General features: G+C 48.3%; 2 protein-coding genes across 3 annotated transcripts in view; both read right to left on the reverse strand.

Moving 5' to 3' along the window:
* The window catches only part of LOC308572280 (histone H4), a 72,023-nt gene that overhangs the window by 46,149 nt on the left and 6,217 nt on the right, over positions 1-19,657 (reverse strand). The window lies entirely within an intron of this gene.
* VAMP2 (vesicle associated membrane protein 2) overlaps positions 7,898-19,657 on the reverse strand; it is a 35,104-nt gene continuing 23,344 nt past the window's right edge. For both annotated transcript variants that reach the window (XM_081168267.1, XM_081168266.1), the window contains 3 exons: positions 14,342-14,500; positions 11,868-11,919; positions 7,898-10,683 (listed from right to left, as the gene is read on the reverse strand). In XM_081168267.1, the coding sequence (XP_081024393.1) occupies positions 10,667-10,683; positions 11,868-11,919; positions 14,342-14,500 (228 nt within the window). In that variant the 3' untranslated portion in view covers positions 7,898-10,666. The remainder of the gene's footprint in view (positions 10,684-11,867; positions 11,920-14,341; positions 14,501-19,657) is intronic.

The following is a 19,657-nucleotide window of genomic DNA, read 5'->3' on the forward strand; positions in this document are numbered from 1 at the left end:
CTCGTACCTACGGGACCGCCTCTCCTGGTATGCCCCACAGAGGACCTTATCGTCTTCAAACAAAAACATCTTGGAGGTCCCGGGCCACAGGGAGGTTAGGCTGGCCTCAACCACAGCCAGGGCTTTTTCAGCTGTGGCCCCAATCTGGTGGAACGCTCTGTCCCAAGAGACTAGGGCCATGCGGGACTTGACATCTTTCCGCAGGGCCTGCAAGACAGAGCTGTTCCACCAGGCCTTTGGCCAGGGCACAGCCAGACTCCCTCCTTTGGCAATCCCCACAGAACTCTAGCCCAATGGTTGCCATTAATCTGATTTGAACTGATTTTATAATGAAATGATTTTAGAATGTTGCATCATTTTACTGTTGTTAGCCGCTCTGAGCCCGGCTTCGGCTGGGGAGGGCGGGATATAAATAAAAATGTATTATTATTTTTTATTATTGTATTGCAGACGGGGCCTTAATTCCAGCTCTTCCAGTGCAATCCTATACAGGTTTACACAGAAGTGAGCTCCACTGAGTTCAGCAGCAGCAGGTTCCTGGCAGAAGACGCCACATGCATAGCAAAAGAAACATTACGCTCCGTTCCTTCCAAGCTGCACATCAGCACCCATTTTCACATTGCCCTGGAGCCTGTGCAAAGGGCAGGTCTTAGAAAGCCTGACGGGTTGAAGGGTCTTCATACAATTGGGATTTAGCCCCATTCAGAGGAGTTTGCATCTGAAGAAACCTGCTGTGTGGAGGATTGTCACTGTTTTTGAGATCCCTGTGCTTCTAGCGGCTGCATTTCAAGCAGAAATTCAGAAGATGCTCCAGGAGATGTGTGACTAGGTCATGGGTCAGAAAACTAAGGTCCATGGGCTGGATCAGGCCCAATTGCCTTCTAGATCCGGCCCACGGACGGTCCGGGAATTCAGGCAGCTGGCATAGCGTGCGTGTGCCATGGTTTTTGCGACTCAGCCAGGCTTGGGGGTCAAAAGTGAGGCGGGCGGCTGCTTGAGACAAGCCCCTTCTCTATCCCTTGCGCATGCGCGCAGCAATCTTTTCTTCCAAGGTGGGGAAGAGGGGAAAGGAGACACAGTTCGCATTTCCACCATGGAGCTGCTGGCAACTGACCTCAGGAAGGGCAGCTGTGGCGGCAGGGACGCCTGCTGGTGTCTGTGCTCCCCGCCATAGGAAGCGGGGAGCGCCTGGGCGGCTGCACTCTGTTAAGTTGTGGGTGAACATATCAGACGACACAGCGATTCTTCAAATAGCTCTTGTTTATTCAGAGGCCAGAACAGAACTGAACTGAAGGGTTCGGCCAGCCTTCTTATATAGAGCTCCAGTACAACGTAACAGTAACAACTTTTTGTAACTATCCAATCACTGAACGTCACTTTAGATCCTTTATTTGCATATGTGGACCTGAACTATCTACAGTAACCCCCTGTTGGCCCAGGGTGAGAACTTCAGTACATAATACACCCCAAAAGCAGTTATGCGCTCTGCTAGGGAGACCGCTTGTTAGCTACATGGTGTGAGCCATGGAAAGGTAAATAGCTGCCATCTCCGCCTCATCTTCCCTCACGCGGGGGGGGGGGGGCGTTTTTGCTTGAGCTTGAGCATGACCAACGGCTTTTCCCTTCACCCACACATGCAGCCACACTTTCCAGGGCTGACGGGAATGGCGCGCTCACCTCGGCCCCCCACCCCGCCTTGAGAGAAATAATAACTGTCAACGCATAAAACGCTAAGGAAGCAGCGTGGGTGTATGAGGGAACACCCCCCCCCCCAAAAAAAAATCATATTTGGGCAGCGTTGGGGTTGGTCCTAGTAAGGGTTTTTGCCAAAAATGCAGGTCATAATCATGGCAACATATAGTCCAGCCCCCCACAAGGTCTGAGGGACAGTGGACCGGCCCCCTGCTGAAAAAGTTTGCTGACCCCTGGGCTGGGTGATGCTTCCATTTCGGGGCTTGATTTGCAAGGTTGTAAACCAGCCATTGGCAACAGGTTTTGGTTAGTTATAATTTACTAGGTTTAAATTTACTTAAATTTATTTAATTTAAATATATTAAATTTAAATTTATTTAAATAGGTTTAAATTTACTGGATTAAATAGGCTTGCATTTTGATGCCCGAAGTGCAGACACTTAGAAAGAAGCCTGCATGTGTGAAGAGTACCGACTCCACAATAAACATTCTCTTGGAAGCATCCACTACCTCTCTGAGATACATCTGTGAAACGGGCAGGTGTAGGATAGGCAGATAGCAATCCTAAATGTTCAGCCCAGGACAAATGTGGAGCAGAACACATCTTCGTTTCCAGAAATGTCACTGCACAATTTTTCTTAAGGTGTCAAAGTGAAGGCTTAATTAAAAATAAAGTAGAAATCTGTCCCTCACCCCATTTCTTCATTAACTCATAAACTCACAGTCCAGTACACTGGTGGTGCATCATATTAGGGTTTGCTCGAGAATATGCACAGGAGTGGACGTGCATGTGTACCCAAGCAAATGTTTGCCCAGCCTGGAGATGTGTGCAACTCTCCCATTTTACATGTTTAAGTGTAAGAGAAGTTCCTAACCCTTATGGCTGTGTAGTGGCATTTGAACAATTCTAACGATGCACCAAAGACCCTGAAACGATGGCTGATAATGGAGATTACTGTAAATTCATTTGCGGGTGGGGAAGACAGCACCAAGACCCAAATGATCTTTTTTTGTTTTAAACTGTGGGTCCTTCCTCCAGAGGTGCTGTTGGGTAATTCTAAAGGTGGTCCCTTTAGAACAGATATCCCCAAACTCAGCCCTCCAGATGTTTTGGGACTACAATTCCCATCATTCCTGACCACTGGTCCTGTTAGCTAGGGGTGATGGGAGTTGTAGTCCCAAAACATCTGGAGGTCTGAGCTTGGGGGTGCCTGATTTAGAAGGTAATGGAAATGCCATTTACCTTCCTGCCGGAGCGGTACCTATTTGTCTACTTGCACTTTGACGTGCTTTCAAACTGCTAGGTTGGCAGGAGCTGGGACTGAACGACAGGAGCTCACCCCGTCGCGGGGATTTGAACCGCCGACCTTCTGATCGGCAAGTCCTAGGCTCTGTGGTTTAACCCACAGCGCCACCCGCGTCCCCTCCAGATCTAGACACCTGTCCTAATGCTCTGTCTGGATGATACCACTTCCCTGCGGTTCAGTTCCTTATCCAACCAGTCCCTCGGCTCCTTCAAAAAGCACGTTGAACTCCTCCCCGGCCCCACAGCCTGGCACCTAGCTGTTTTTGCTCACCTTGGCGGATAACATGCCACATATCCAGTTTAGGGACCGGCTTACGGCTGCAGTTGGCAACTTCTCCCTGCCCGGGCGAATCACAGCACAGGAAGATGGGTCAGGAGGCAAGGACATTTTGTTCCCGTCAGACTGGAATGTATTAATAGCTGAGCTCCGGGGCCTAGATGTCCTCATCCTCCCACACCAGCTGCAAAAGCAGTTCGGAAGATGCCTCAGCGACACTTTTTTGCAGCTCACACCCACGTCGTAAAAAGAGACAAAGACCCACATCCATGCACCAAGGAGACCGATATACCCCCCCCCATCTCTAATTTATTTTTCTTCTCCCTGTTGCCTCTTACCCACCATGGCCTGAATACAGACAGTGGTTTCCTGCCCAACACAAGGTGTTAATTAATTCCACAATCAAGGATTATCGTGTTATCACCAATTACTATCGTCACGAAGCTATTGCGCACCAGCAATTATTAGTTTATTTATCCAACCCTTTGCTGTAAGGTAACAGGGAAGAATGCATAGGTCAAAATCTGCTCTGCCGCAGGAACTGTCAAACCAGATTGGACCAAAGATCTTCGAACTAAACTAAAGGTTTAGAATGCTTAGAGATGTAATCTTGATTCAAAATGCCCCCCACATGGGATCCAAGTCTCCCCCCTCTGCCTCGTGACTGTAAAGCAGTGGTGTCCAAACTTTTTTTCAAAGAGGGCCAGATTTGATGAAGTGAAACCGACCGAAGGGCCAACCAAAGTCCAGGGAGAAGAGTCGGTGGAAGAAGATTGGAAAAAGTTCAAAGATTATTTACAGAAACACTGTAAAATTAATGAATGTTAGAATGATGTTGGATAGAAACTAAGTGGTCTTTTGCTGTAATGCTATAAGGGAATATGAGAAAATGGTTATTAATAGGTAAAAAAAAATTAATGGTATAATATTTAAAAATTGAAGATTAAGATGAACGAAGAGGGGAGGGATTTGCTGAATTAACAATGGGAACTGGAATACAGAAAAGGAAGGCGTGAGGATTTCCGGGAAATAAGCAAATGAAAAATATGTGATAGAAAGATTGAACTGTTTTTTAACTATTTTTATATTGTATTTTTCTTTTTTCTTTTTATTCTGTAATTTTTTGAAAATCTTAATAAATATCTTATAAAAAAAATGAAGTTGTTGAGCTTTTTTGATTTTTACCTCAGGAAATAAACTGCCACAGGGACCGAATTAGGCCCCCAAAACAGACTTTGGACATGCCTGATATATGGGGTGGGGTTAAAAACCCAGAATTAAAAATTAGCCCCCCCCCCCGGCAGGGTCACAGGTTCAAGTTCCCACCTTGAGCAAAAGGTCCCTGCGTGGTAGGTTGGAGTAGATCAGGGGTAGGCAACCTAAGGCCCGGGGGCCGGTTGTGGCCAAATTGCCTTCTTAATTCGGCCCGCAGACGGTCTGGGAATCAGCGTGTTTTAAATGAGTAGAATGTGTCCTTTTGGTTAAAATGCATCTCTGGGTTATTTGTGGGGTATAGGAATTCGTTCATTATTTTTTTTCAAAATATAGTCCGGCCCCCCACATGGTCTGAGGGACAGTGGACAGGCCCCCTGCTGAAAAAGGTTGCTGACCCCAGAACTAGATGACCCTTGTGGTCTCTTCCAAGAACTCTGATTCTATGAAATTACTGAGCACCATTTAGAAATTGAAGGGCTTTCTGGTTTCAGAATTCCCAATCAACACTGGGAACTTTCAGTGTATGTTAGTGCAGAAAATAGTCTGAAGAACCCCTTTGAACACATTTTGATAGCTGCATGCTTTAAAACTCCCAAGAACTCCTTTGCTTGGTGAACTCCAGAAAAAAGGTCATATAATACGGATGCAAAAACTAACAGCAGTTCCGAAGCCGCAACCGGGACCAAGATAATGTGTCGCTGTCAAACAGGCACCGAGGAAACGTGTTTTACTGCAATAGTAGAAATTAAATATTAAAAGTATTTGTTAAATTGTAATGTTTATAATGGCTGCACGAAATTTTGTTACAGGTTTTCTTTTTCCTATGCCAGGTCCTTAATATCATAATTGATTTTATTTATTCACTATCTTCTTAAAGGGGTGGGTGCATCTATTAAGGAAATGCTTTGTAAACTCAAGTAAATCAATACTTAACTGAGGTTCTGCCCCCCTAACATGAAGCCTGCCACCCCCAACATAAATCCTTGCCACACCCATGCAAAAAGGCAAGCCACATGGTTCAGGGGAAAATGCCAAAGTGTTTCTTCCTTATCAGGCACCTCCCCTCCCAGAAAGTGCTGCAAAACACACCACAGATGTCCCACTGGCAGATATTTGCTTGCGGCAAGTTGAATCTGTGCCACAATTTTTCAGTGTTCCTCCAGATACCTTTTGGTGTTCTGCTCTAGAGTTGTGTTTTCATCCAAGCAAAGATGGGGACACCAAACCATAATGTAAAGGGAAAGGGAAAGGGGTCCCCTGACCATTACGTCCAGTCGTGACCGACTCTGGGGTTGCGGCACTCATCTCGCTTTATTGGCCGAGGGAGGCAGCGTACAGCTTCCAGGTCATGTGGCCAGCATGACTAAGCCGCTTCTGGCGAACCAGAGCAGCGCACAGAAACGCCGTTTACCTTCCCGCCGTAGCAGTACCTATTTATCTACTTGCACTTTGACGTGCTTTTGAACTGCTAGGTGGGCAGGAGCTGGGACTGAGCAACGGGAGCTCACCCCGTCGCAGGGATTCGAACCGCCGACCTTCTGATCGGCAAGTCCTAGGCTCTGTGGTTTAACCCACAGCGCCACCCACGTCCCTAAATGTGCCTTATCCCCAATTTGATAACGAGCGCCTACTTCAATGGGAGACTAACATAAATCTAATGCTTCAGTGAAAATCAAAAGGTGGGCCTTGTTCAGACCATCACGTGTCACGCTGGCTTTCCCCCCATAATCGATTAGCACAAACTTCATGACTGGCAGCAAATGTATATAAACCAGGGGTAGGCAACCTAAGGCCCATGGGCCACAAGTGGCCCACAGGGGTCGTTTAACTGGCCCATGAGCCAGCCCCAAGCCAAGCCACCCTCTCGGCGAGCCCCCACGCGTTGCGCTGAACCGGCGCAGGGTGGGGACTCGCTTCCGCAGCACCAGAAATAGCATCTGCGCAGACGCCCGCGCAATCTAGCCCATGGAGGGATCTCCGCTGGAGTGAACCGGCCCAGGCGAGGTAAATCTTTCCGCCCCTGGTATAAACCCTCATGTTGGAGGGTGGGTTTTTTGTATTCTTTCTCCTGCTTCTGGATTAGCCTGGCGGCAGAGTCTCATTGCCAAGCCCAAATCATTTAACAAAACGTCCTTTTGTTTACTAGATTCCTGTTTCAAACTGTATTCCCCTTCTCCCGTATTTTACAGCAGGCAAAATCAAAAACTTGCCATAGGGTGGAATCCAATTACTGCTGCTTCATCAGGGCCGTCCACTAACAGAAAAAAAGAGGGTGGTTTTTGCTGGTTTCTACTGGAGTACATAAGGGACGCGGGCGGCGCTGTGGGTTAAACCACAGAGCCTAGGACTTGCAGATCAGAAAGTCGGCGGTTCGAATCCCCGCAATGGGGTGAGCTCCCGTTGCTCGGTCCCTGCTCCTGCCAACCTAGTAGTTCGAAAGCACGTCAAAGTGCAAGTAGATAAATAGGTACCGCTCCGGCAGGAAGGTAAACGGCGTTTCTGTGTGCTGCTCTGGTTCGCCAGAAGCGGCTTAGTCATGCTGGCCACATGACCCGGAAGCTGGACGCCGGCTCCCTTGGCCAGTAAAGCAAGATGAGCACCGCAACCGCAGAGTCGGCCACGACTGGACCTAACGGTCAGGGGTCCCTTTACCTTAATAGAGTACATAGAGGTAACCTTTTCTTAAAAATAAAACATAACAAAACAAAACAAAAACCACACCCCTCAAATATATCCAAAGTCTTTGCACACAACAAAGGGGCAACAGCGGGATACGAAACCTTTATGCTTCCAACAGCTTGATGCTATGTCGCCAGCCCACCCATGAGGCAAGGTAAGGAAACTGCCTCGGGCGGCAGGATCCACAAGGGCAGCAGATTGGCTTTCAAGGAATGCATTGGCCACGGCTGCTGCCATGATAGCAGTGAATAGGAGGCACTGCTGCTGTTTTCCTTCCACCCCTAGAGAGCAAATGGTGAGGGTTCACCTCTAGGATATCCTGGGCTCTGCACAGAGGGCCCCTTCTCCCACACAACAGACTTTGATTCCCATGCAAACCATTGTATAAGGCTGATTTTACTCTCGCTCGCCACTGTAGATCTTGACTTACCCCTTCTTCCCTGGTGGGGGGGGGGGGGAGATAGGCCTATTGAGATTTTCACCCAGTGCCAAAATGTCTCGAGACGGCCCTGGCTAACTGGACGAGCAAAGGTTGACACACATTTACACGCCATTTTCATGCTCTTGAAAAGCACGGAAAGGATTGCGTATACTTCTGGTTTTTTTAATGTGCGGTTACCGGTACTTATTACTGATTTTCTTCCAGCCAAGTTATGAGATTCCTTCCCCTGCCCCAGCGAGTGCAGAGGCCAGCCCTTTTTCAAGACAAGCAAGACAAAGAATAATAATTGGGCGTTCTCCACAGGACATTTATTGTACTATTTTTTCCCCCTTCCAAATTTCAGGTATTTTTCACAGCATAGTCATTCCCGGTCATGTCTGTAACGAGTCCAACCCCTTTCCCGCATAACCCAGGCCTGCTGAGGAAGAGGGAAGAGGAGGGGGAGTGGGCAGCAAAGCAAAGGACCTTTCCTCACCCCCCTTGTGCCCTGATCTACCCTACCCCTTAAAATACCCCTTTTCTACCTTTAAATCGTCCCCTTTCCCCACCAGAAGTTTTTTCCAACCAAGAGGGCTGCATCCAGGGAGCTGGAGAGCAGCAGTGACACCTGCTGTCCAGCTGGAGAATTGCAGCCCCTTCTCTCTCCATCTCCACCCAGGCTGCAAATCGTACCCTAAACACACCCTTTTCCACAGTATATATGGAAGACAGATGTGTCCAGGACCTCTGCTGCTGTCTGTTGTTCAAAGAGCAACCTCAAAAGCTTCACCCTCCTCCAAGTGATAGCGGCCCTCTTCCCCACCACCGTGGGCTCTCCCTCTTCCCCAGCAGTTCACAATATCCACGCATCCCCCTAAGAGAATTGCCAGGAACAGGGGAGAAGGCGCCAGTCATCTAACCTCCTAGCTCCCTTCGTTTCCCTCCGTTGTCGGGAGCTAGGATGTTAATCAGGCTTCTAAGCCTCCTCCCCACACACGGTGCAAGTTCTGCCCCAACATCTCCCTAGCAAGATGCCCCTTGCCAAGTTTTCCCTCCGAACTGGCAGGGGGCACCCGACTCGCCAAGCCGCGATGGTGATTCCGTGAAACGCCAGCTCCTCTCCTAGTTCCCTCTTGAAATTCCTTGGCCTCAAGAGAGCGATCCGGAACACAGAAGTGGATAAGGGATAATCTTTTAAAACATTTGCCCCCCCCCCCACTCTACTTGGGAGAAAGAGGAGGGGGGAAGAGGAGAGGGGAGGGGGAAGATGTACCAAAAAAAAATAAAAAAAGAGAGAGTCACACATCGCCGACATTATAAACAGGCCAAGAAATATGGCAGTTTGTGCTAAACAGGAATTTGGGGTGGGGGAGGAGAGTTCACTCGTCACAATATCACAATTACAACATTTGCAAAGCGAAACTGGCTGATCTCGGGTGAGGATGGGGAAGTGGGGGCAGAGAGGAGGCGTTTCCCTCCCCACCCCCCACAAAAAAACAGCCTGTATTCAAGCCAGCCTCCTCCCTACTCAAATCTCTCCATCCACACACACACACACACACACAAATACACACAACACACACCCCTCCCTTGCTAGTAGTTCCATTCAGAAGTTGAGAGAGTAGACACAGAAAAACTATTTTGCTATAGCGCAAAACTGGCCCAAATAGAATTTCCCAAGCATGGGGGGGGGGAGGTATTTTCTTGCTCTGAGGATTATTAAACAGCAACACTCCCCGCAATCCCCGTATCACTTGACGTCAAATCTGCTAGTTATCTGTGCTTTCAACACAACACATAAACACACTTCTGAAAGGAACCAAAGGCAGAACCCTAGCTTGCTTGTTACCCAGACACGAATGAAGATACCCCAATTCCCGGCAAATAGGCAGTGATTGCAAGAAGAGGAGGACTGGGGAGTCATATTTTGGGGTGTGGGCAGCCTATCCTGCTTCCCCTATTTAGATAACCTCGGCTCCTTTACCGGGCAGGTCTGGAATGTACACGTTATATTACCTTGTATACTCGTATTTTTATTATTATTATCATTATCAAAAAAAGAGAGAGGCAGTTTTCATTTAGGACACCTATGGCAGGAAAATCGTCCGCCTCTCCCGTAAGTGGCGGGAGGAGGCGAGGAGAGGGCTGTTGCAGGATTCCCAAAACAGAGCTGTTCCCTGCACTGGAGGGGGGGGCGGGCGGGAATTATAAGGTATAGTGTTGGTTACTTCGAAGACACAGCACACAGCACAACTCCAGGAATGTTACAGAAGATCACGAAGGGTAGAGGTTCTTCCCCGCCGCAGAAGGGGCTGGGATCAAAAGAGAGAGCAGGCAAAGAAATTCCCGACACCCTAACACACCGCAATCTAGTCCAATGTTACAGCGGTTGCAAGAGGTAAAGGGTCGGATCCAGACCAAGCTGGGCACTCATGGCATCCCACTTCCGACGAGGTGCCTTGAAATCTTAGGCCGTAAAAGATTGCAGGCAGGGCAGGAAAATCCACAGCCCAAGACTATTCCAACATTAGTATCCGGATGACATATTTTCTTTTATTTTTTGCATGGGGAGGAAGTGCGGTGGGCAGAGTGCCTTAGGAGTTTCTGAGCCCAGCTAAGTCGGGAGAAGGGTTAAGGATCACGGGGAGCTATTGGTCCTTGAAGATTTTAGTTAAAAACCAAGACACTGAAAAAACACTGTCAGAGAGAGAGAGAGAGAGAGAGAGAAGTCGGGGGGTTGGCAGGAGAAGAGGAAGGGGGGAAAGATTCCATGACACATGGAAAGTCTAGTAATAAATCTACAAACAGACAAAATATATTATATTATATATATATATATATGTATAAATAACAAATCAGGCTATTTACAAGACACCCACACGCAATGCACACCCACACATACACACCGGAGGGGAGGAGGGGGTTGGGAGGGTGTAAGGGGCGTATGGAGGGAGGGGAGGCGGGTGGGGGGGGGCGGCTGGAAGATATGGCTGAGATCTAGAGGAGGGGGGATGCTTTGCCCCTCACGCTGCTCCCGGCCGTTGCTCCTGGATGAGAAATGGCTCCATAAATTCCATTAAGTGCTGAAGTAAACTGCAAAAGGAGGAAGAGGAGAGGGTATGGGGGGGGGGGAGAAAGGACCATTAATAACCTCAAGAGATTCTGCCGCACCAACAACTCAGCTTTTATCCCAAAAAAGTGGGTCCAAGCAGCCCGGATGCGGTTGCTAAGGTAACCCACCTCCCAGAACACACATACAGAGGGATGGATGCTACCGCCTTCCGAAAGTGGTCCTTGAACTTCCCACCGCCATTCAAGTCTCCTCACCTCTCCCCATCCCCTGCTGACATTTGTTTAACCCTTTCAAAGAGAGCGCCACATGCAACTCCTTGTTGCAGCTCTTTTCACAACCACCCTGTAAGGTAGGTCGCTGTCTTGACTGTACCAGCTAAAGAGGTACCTTGCTGCTTCAGAGCAAAGGCCTGACTGGACGGGTTCTTGGGATTCCTGCAGCAGCCAACCAAGTTACTCCGAGAAGCCTTCCAGCAGGATACGGACCTCACGCCCAAAGGCCCTAAACAATATCCACACCGCTCCAGAGCCCTTCTAGAGACCCCAGCAGATGTCAAGGCAATAAGCAACTATTTTACTTTCAAAAGACAACTGAAGGCGGCCCTGTTTAGGGAAGTTTTTAATGTTTGATGCTGTACTGATTTTAATATTCGGTTGGAAGCCGCCCAGAGCGGCTGGGGAAAGCCAGCCAGATGGGCGGGGTATAAATAATAAATTATTATTAACACCGTAGCGTCCAGATTTATGAGCCACCCACGTGGCGGCAAACGAGAGGCCCTTACAATTCAGGGGCCACGGAGAAAGGCAAAGTGTTGCCTTAAAGAAAATGACGGGAGTCAGCAGTCTGCCTGAAAAGCAAACTCCCTCAGCTCAACTTCTGCACTTGCCTCTGCACTCTGCACATGCTCTTTTCTTTTCTGACTGCTTTACTTGCTCCAGCACTGAGTGCTGGCATGGGGAAAACAGGCACAAGGCTCGCTCTGGTGGAAGAGCTTTTTCTGTAGAGAACAGACCGGCAGCCCTGAGCCTTTTCTCAAAAGCAGAAATGCTTTTTAAAAAAACAGAATCTTTTCCCCCTGCGGCTGTGCAATCCTATCCGCCAGAGGTGGGGACCTGGACCGAGAACGAGCCCAACTGACTATAAAGACAAGACAACCCGTCCCACCCCAAAAATATGGCCTTCGCTACGAGAAGGGGAAACTCACCGATGATAACGATCAAGATAATGGTGCATATCACCCCCAGGATTATCATCATCTACAATTGGGAGAGAAGAGGGAGGGGGAAGCGAGAGCATGAGCTGGGAAAAGGTGCAAGGAGACGCAACTGGTCTCTGGGAACAAGCAAGGGCAGGAGCAGCTGAACCCCACTCCCTGCCTGTGGGGGCCTTGCAAGTTGCTGCAGGAGAAGGACCCAGAGCAATATTGTGAGGGGGGCGTTTTCCAGGACCATGGGAAAACTGTCAAGCTCCCTTCTTATTTTTGCTGTTGTTTATGTGATCTTCTTGTATTTACAGTACTAAAATGTTGATATATACTGTATTTATACCGTCTTTTGCACTCTATAGGACGCACTTCCCCCCTCTAAAAATTAAGGGGAAATGTGTGTGCGTCCTATAGAGCGAATGCAGGCTGCGCGGCTAAGCCCAAAGCCAGAACAGGGAGACGGAGCGCTGAGCAGCGCTCTGTCTCACTGTTCTAGCTTGGGGATGGCTGTGCAAAGCCTCCGCAGGGCAGTGGGGTGAAGGCACCCCGCTGCCCTGCGGAGGCTTCAAAGGCTGCGCTCCGGGGGCTTCAGGCAGCTATCCGCAAGCCTTCGGAGCGCAGCAGGAGTTCCCGCTGCGCTCTGAAGGCTTGCGGACAGCCGCCTGAAGCCTGGAGAGCGAGAGGGGTCGGTGCACTCCGATCCCTCTTGCTCTCCAGGCTTCGCTTCGCTGGAGAGGCGCTGCACAGTTTTCCCTCTCTGCGCAGCGCTCCTTCAGCCAAGCAGGAGGAGAAATGGAAGGGGCTCCATTTCTCCTGCAGCTTCGCTGAAGGGGCGCTGAGCAGAGAGGGGGAGAATTTTTTTTCCCCTGTTCTCCCCCTCCTATGGTCTGGTGCATCCTATAGAGCGAAAAATACAGTATATTGTACGTTACCGTAATTTCTATCGTCTTGCTGCGCTATGTTATCTATCATGAAAATTGCTTTTGCACTGTTGGGTTTCCCAAATGCCTGTTTTGTCGTCGGCCTCTTTGAGCACTTTTTTTTTTTCTTGCGGAAAACCAGCATACAAATAAAACGAACGAATGAATCAATGAAGTGAGTGAACAGGAGGAAGCCCTTCCGGGGACAGATCCTGCAGCTTAGCCCACTCAGAAGCGACACACTGCACCACTCACTTCCCTTTCTCCAGTTTAGAAGATCCATCCAGGGGGAATCTGCACATATACCGTATTTTTCACTCTGTAAGACGCACCAGACCACAAGACGCACCTAGTTTTTGGAGGAGGAAAACGAGAGAAAAAATATTCTGAATCCCAGAAGCCAGAACAGCAAGAGGGATTGCTGTGCAGTGAAAGCAGCAATCCCTCTTGCTGTTCTGGCTTCTGGGATAGCTGCACAGCCTGCAGTCACTCCATAAGACGTACACACATTTCCCTTTACTTTCTAAGAGGGGGGAGTGCGTCTTATAGAGCGAAAAATACGGTGCTCAGAGGGCCAGCGCTTTACTCTTAAGTTTTACAAGTCTGAAGTCTGAAACATGGATTCTTGGATTAAGATTAAGGCTTTCTGGGAAATGATATATAATGAACTGAAAAAGGTATTTAAATATACCTTCCTGAAGAAACCAGAGGCCTTTCTCCTGGGCATTGTCGGCCAATTGGTGCCAAAGAAGGATAGAACTTTTTTTATGTATGCTACAACAGCAGCAAGAATACTCATTGCAAAGTATTGGAAGACACAAGATCTACCCACCCTGGAAGAATGGCAGATGAAGGTGATAGAGTACATGGAATTGGCAGAAATGACTGGCAGAATCCGAGACCAGGGAGAAGAGTCGGTGGAAGAAGATTGGAAAAAATTTAAAGACTATCTACAGAAATACTGTAAAATTAATGAATGTTAAAGGGATGTTGGATTGAAAACAAGCGGTGTTGGTAAAAAGATTAATAAGAATATGTAAATATGGATTGATAATGGTGGAAAATATATATTTACTATAGGTTAAGATGCTGAGTAAGGTTAAATGATAGAGGGTAAGGATTTGCTGAACTAAATATCTGAATTGGAATACAAAAAGGGAGGTGTGAGGAGGTCAAGAAACTAGTGAATGAAATATAAGATATGAAAATACTAATCTTTTTTCTGTTTTGCTTATTGGCGTTTTTTATCCTTTTTTCTTCTATTTTGTTAACTGTTTCTTATTGTGTACTTTTTATGTGTTTTGTTTTGTATTTTTTTATTTTTGTAGTTTTTCTTGGCTTTTGTATTCTATGTCTAAATGTTGAAGCCTTTGATTGTTTATGGAACTTCAATAAATATTACTATTAAAAAAAAAAGAAGAGACATGGATTCTTGGGGGCTGGGCAATACTGAGGCTTCTGATTCGCAGTTAAGACCTGCACGGCCGTTTCAGCAAGGAAGGGCTTTTGGCATTCAAAGGGCGCCCCATGTGCCTGCTGCTCTTTTCAGGTTACCTTTAGATTCTTCCACCAGTACTTGCGCTTCAGCTTGGCTGCACTGGTTTCGAACTGGGAGGCCCCCGCCTGCAGAGCGTCAGCGCGGTCGTCCAGCTCCGAGAGCTTCTGATCCCTCTCGAGAACCTTGTCCACATTCACTCGCATGATGTCCACCACCTGTAGCAGGAAAGGGAAGAGAAGCAGGAGAAAGGCTATTATTATTATTATTCATTTATTTGGGTTTATATGCTGTTTTCCCCTCCAAGATGTGCAAGGTTCAGCACGTAGTTCCCCTCACAACGACCCTGCGATGTTGTGACTGGCCCAGAGTCCCCTCTCCCTGAGTAAGGCCATGTCATGGCTGCCTGGGGGTGCAAACCCTGCTCTCTCCCAGGTCGCACTCTGAACCATTACGCCCAGGGCCGGATTTAGGTTTGATGAGGCCCTAAGCTACTGAAGGTAATGGGGCCCTTTATATGTCCAGATGTCCTTCGTCAACAACAAATTGTTGCTGTTTTTTGTGTTGAATAATAAATAATAATAATAATAATAATAATAATAATAATAATAATAATAATAATAATTTACTATTTAAACCCTGCCCATCTGGCTGGGTTTCCCCAGCCACTCTGGGTGGCTTCCAACAGAACACTAAAATACAATAACCTATTAAACATTAAAAGCTTCCCTAAACAGGGCTGCCTTCAGATGTCTTCTAAAAGTTTGGTAGTTATTTTTCTCTTTGACATCTGGTGGGAGGGAGTTCCACAGGGCGGGTGCCACCACTGAGAAGGCCCTCTGCCTGGTTCCCTGTAACTTGGCTTCTCAGAGGGAGGGAACCACCAGAAGGCCCTCGGCGCTGGGCCTCAGTGTCCAGGCAGAACAATGGAGGTGGAGATGCTTCACCTATATATGCTATATGGTAAAAAAAAAAAAAAGAATTGGGGGGGGGGCCAAGAGAGTGGGGACCTAAGCTGTAGCTTGTTTAGCTTATACGTAAATCCGGCACTGATTACGCCACACAGCTGCCAGTACAGCTTCACACTTCCTCCTGGAGACCGCTGTAAAGACGAGAGGCCCGCAAGCTTCTGTCGACCACAGGGAACTCTGTAGGGGGACAGAGAATGGGCCAGTCCAATCTGCCCCACCCCAAGATCTCTCACACAAGCACATGGGCTGAAAAGCCGAGAGAGGGAGAGAGAAAATAGATGCAAGACAAACCCGTGGGCTGTCTCTGGATTCCCCCTCAACTCTCACCTTGTGGCAGCCATGCCATCGGGCTATCTGAAGTCTTCCCTTTCCCAGCTCACCACTGCAAGGAAATGTTAGTAAAGGTAAAGGGACCCCTGACCATTAGGTCCAGTCGTGGCCGGCACAGGGGTTGCAGTGCTCATCTCGCTTTATTGGCCAAGGGAGCCGGCGTATAGCTTCCGGGTCATGTGGCCAGCATGACTAAGCCGCTTCTGGCGAACCAGAGCAGAGCACGGAAACGCCGTTCATCTTCCCGCCAAAGTGGTACCTATTTATCTACTTGCACTTTGACGTGCTTTCGAACTGCTAGGTGGGCAGGAGCTGGGACCGAGCTACGGGAGCTCACCCCGTTGCGGGGATTCGAACCACTGACCTTCTGATCGGCAAGTCTTAGGCCAGGGGTCAGCAACCCGCGGCTCCGGAGCCGCATGTGGCTCTTTTACACCTTTGCTGTGGCTCCGGGGCGGATACTAGCGAGGGGAGGAGGCGCACTGTGCACCCCGACACACCCCACTGTGGCGGGCGCTGTACTGGCTGTGACGTCGCATGGGGGCGGTGCGTGCGTTAGTCACACACCGTCCTGACGTCACCTTCCCACCCACCCGCTACATTGTAAGGGGCATGTACGCTGGTCACTGCATTGAAAGGGGGCATGTACGCTGGTCACTGTTTTGAAGGGGAGTGAAGAACACACACACACACACACAAAGGTAACTTGTTAATTTAACGTTTATTTCTATGAGGAGGAGTAATTCTGAGGGGTCAAACAAAGAAATAATTAAAAAAGTGACAAAAAAGTTATTTTTATGATGACGAGCTTTTGCGGCTCCCAGGTTTTTTTTCCTTCGGAAACGGGTCCAAGTGGCTCTTTTTGTCTTAAAGGTTGCAGACCCCTGACCTAGGCTCTATGGTTTAACCCACAGCGCCACCCGCGCCCCGTAAGGAAATGGTACATGAATCTAAGACCCTCCATTTGTCAGACTCCGACTCCCATCAGCTAGGGCAGGGAGGACAGGAGTTGCAAACCAAACCAGAATCATCTGGAGATTTGCAGGTTCCTGGCCCCTGCTTGTAAGAACCTGCTTTCTTCCTCTTCCCTCCCCATCACATTTCCTTTCTGAGGGTAGAGAAGCAGCTGCACTTTTATTGAACTTTATAAGCTGCCTTGGGAGCCTTTTCCGCTTCAGAGTGGGGTGAAAATTGCTTTGGATAAACAGAATTATTCCCCTGGGATTCTGCTTAAGCAACACCACGACTTTTTGCAGAATTCTGCTGCTGGCCAAGGCCACTGCTGATCTCAGTCTTAAGCCTCACGACTGTTTCATACTCTCCTGTTGTAAGCAGCCTTGAGTACAAGTATTGGGAAAGCCAGGGTGGAAGTATTTTAAATATTCTCAACAGGCGCAAATGATATCTCTAAAGCGCATGAAAAGTGAGACACCTATTCTCACAAGTTTCCAGAGGGGGTGAGAGAGGAGACTGCTGGCGGCTGCTAATAAGGCCTGGCTGATGAACACAGCCAAAATTTGCAACACAGGGTTGTATTTTATTTACAGAAATATTTCTGCACCACCATACCGTTAAATAGCACGATGGCGTATATTGCTAAAACGGTAAGATGCTATTAAAAAAACAAAAATGCAGATAATTGTTAAGGAGAATGGCTGATCAAAATAAAAATTGAAGTACTGCAAAGGCCTGTCAGCGTTATTTAGTTATTGTTTATCAACTGAATTATGTCCCACCCTTTTTTTTGGTGGCGTACGTGGTACTCCCCCTCCTCAATCGCCACAGCAACCCTGTGAGGTAGGGTTAGGCCGAGAGACTAGGACTGCCCCAAGGTCACCCAGTAAGTCCCATGGCCAAGTGGGGATTCGAATCCGGGTCTCCAAGGTCCAACACGTAAACCAGTACACCACAGCGCCTCTCAACATGAACAAGTCATTCAAGAGAAAGCCAAAAGTTGCCTTAGTTTTGTTTAACCACTTTGAGGTTGAAATGAATTTAAGCGATTAAAATAAAATAAAGCAGTATACAGTGGTGCCTCGCAAGACGAAAAGAATCCGTTCTGTGATTCTCTTCGTCTAGCGGTTTTTTCGTCTTGCGAAGCAAGCCCATTGACGGATTAGCGGATTAGCGCTATTAGCGGCTTTTATCGGCTTATCGGATCAGCTGATAAGCGGCTTAGCAGCTTAGAAAAAGGGGGGGGAGGAAAAAAACCCCGCAGGAACTCGCAAGACATTTTCGTCTTGCGAAGCAAGCCCATAGGAGATTCGTTTTGCAAAGCACCTCCAAAACGGAAAAGTCCTTCGTCTAGCGAGTTTTCCGTCTTGCGAGGCATTCGTCTTGTGGGGCACCACTGTATAAATTTTAGTTAATAAACAAACAAAAACCGAGCATGCCTGCTGAATCTCTGCCAGGAGTGTGTTGCACAGCATAAGACCACTGGCACTAACTCCCCAAATTCTTGTTAAGGCTGACTAGGCCTCTGAAATATGGGGAACATCTTAACAGCAGCCCATTCGGATGACCTCAGTGATTAACCTAGGCGCAGGCGTCAGCAAACTTTGACAGCAGGAGGCCGGTCCACTGTCCCTCAGACCTTGTGGGGGGCCAGACTATTATTTTTTGGGGGGGGTGAACAAATTCCTATGCCCCACAAATAACCCAGAGATGCATTTTAAATAAAAGCACACATTCTACTCATGTAAAGACACCAGGCAGGCCCCACAAAGAACCCAGAGGTGCATTTTAAATAAAAGGACACATTCTACTCATGTAAAAACAAGCTGATACCCGAACCGTCTGCAGGCCGGATTTAGAAGGCAATTGGGCCGGATCTGGCCCCTAGTTTGCCTACGCATGACCTGGGGTGTTACGGGTTCAGGAGGTGGCTGCATTGCTTTATACTTGTCCCTTGATCATATCACAAAGTAGTTGCATTCTATGTTATAAATCAAGCACTGCTGGGAATTGTTTCTTTTTTGTTTTCCAATGTATCTTCTGTGTAAGTTTCCGGGCACAATTCAAAGTGTTGCTGCTGACCTTTAAAGCCCTAAACGGCCTTGACCCAGTATACTCTCCACCCGCATTGCTCAGCCTGGACACTGAGGTCCAGCTCCAAAGGTTTTCTGGTGGTTCCCTCACTGCGAGAAGTAAAGCTACAGGGAACCAAGCAGAGGGCCTTCTCGGTGGTGGCACCCGCCCTGTGGAATGCCCTCCCATCAGATGTCAAGGAGATAAACAACTATCTGGCTTTCCAATGACATCTGAAAGCAGTCCTGTATCCTTCAATGTCTAGTGTTTCACTGCTGGAAGCCGCCCAGAGTGCCTGGGGAAACCAAGGCAGATGGATGGGATAGAAGTCATAAAATGAGTAGTAGTAGCTTCAGCAGTGGTAGTATTTCCTTATCAATTAAAAAATGGGTGTGGCCATTTTTTTATTCTGAAAGTGTGGCCCAAAGAAAAAAGGGGTCTGCAATGACTACCAGTGGTTTTCTGGGGTTTGGGGCAGAAATCTCTCCCCGTCCTACTGAGGCTGAACTGGGGGGTTTCTCTGTGCATAAAAAGGTAAAGGGACCCCTGACCATTAGGTCCAGTCGTGGCCGACTCTGGTGTTGCGGTGCTCATTGGCTGAGGGATCCGGCGTACAGCTTCCGGGTCATGGGGCCAGCATGACTAAGCCGCTTCTGGCGAAACCAGAGCAGCGCACAGAAACGCCGTTTCCCTTCCCACTGCAGCGGTACCTATTTATCTACTTGTACTGGCGTGCTTTCAAACTGCTAGGTTGGCAGGAGCAAGGACCGAGCAACGGGGGCTCGCCCCGTCACGGGGATTCGAACCGCCGCCCTTCTGATTGGCAAGTCCTAGGCTCTGTGGTTTAACCCACAGCGCCACCTGCGTCCCTTTCTCTGTGCATAGCAAAGTCTTTATCACTGAGCTACACAGCCTGTGTGTTTGTGCTGTGTGTAGGTAGGACTTTTATTCCATGCTCTCCTCCCACCCTAAGCAATTATGCGGGAACAGTCACCTTGCAACCCCCCTCCCTCCCCAATCCAACAGAGGTGGCAAGGAGAAAGAGGC

Source organism: Podarcis bocagei (genome assembly GCF_964188305.1).
Source record: "Podarcis bocagei genome assembly, chromosome: 13".
NCBI lineage: Eukaryota > Metazoa > Chordata > Lepidosauria > Squamata > Lacertidae > Podarcis > Podarcis bocagei.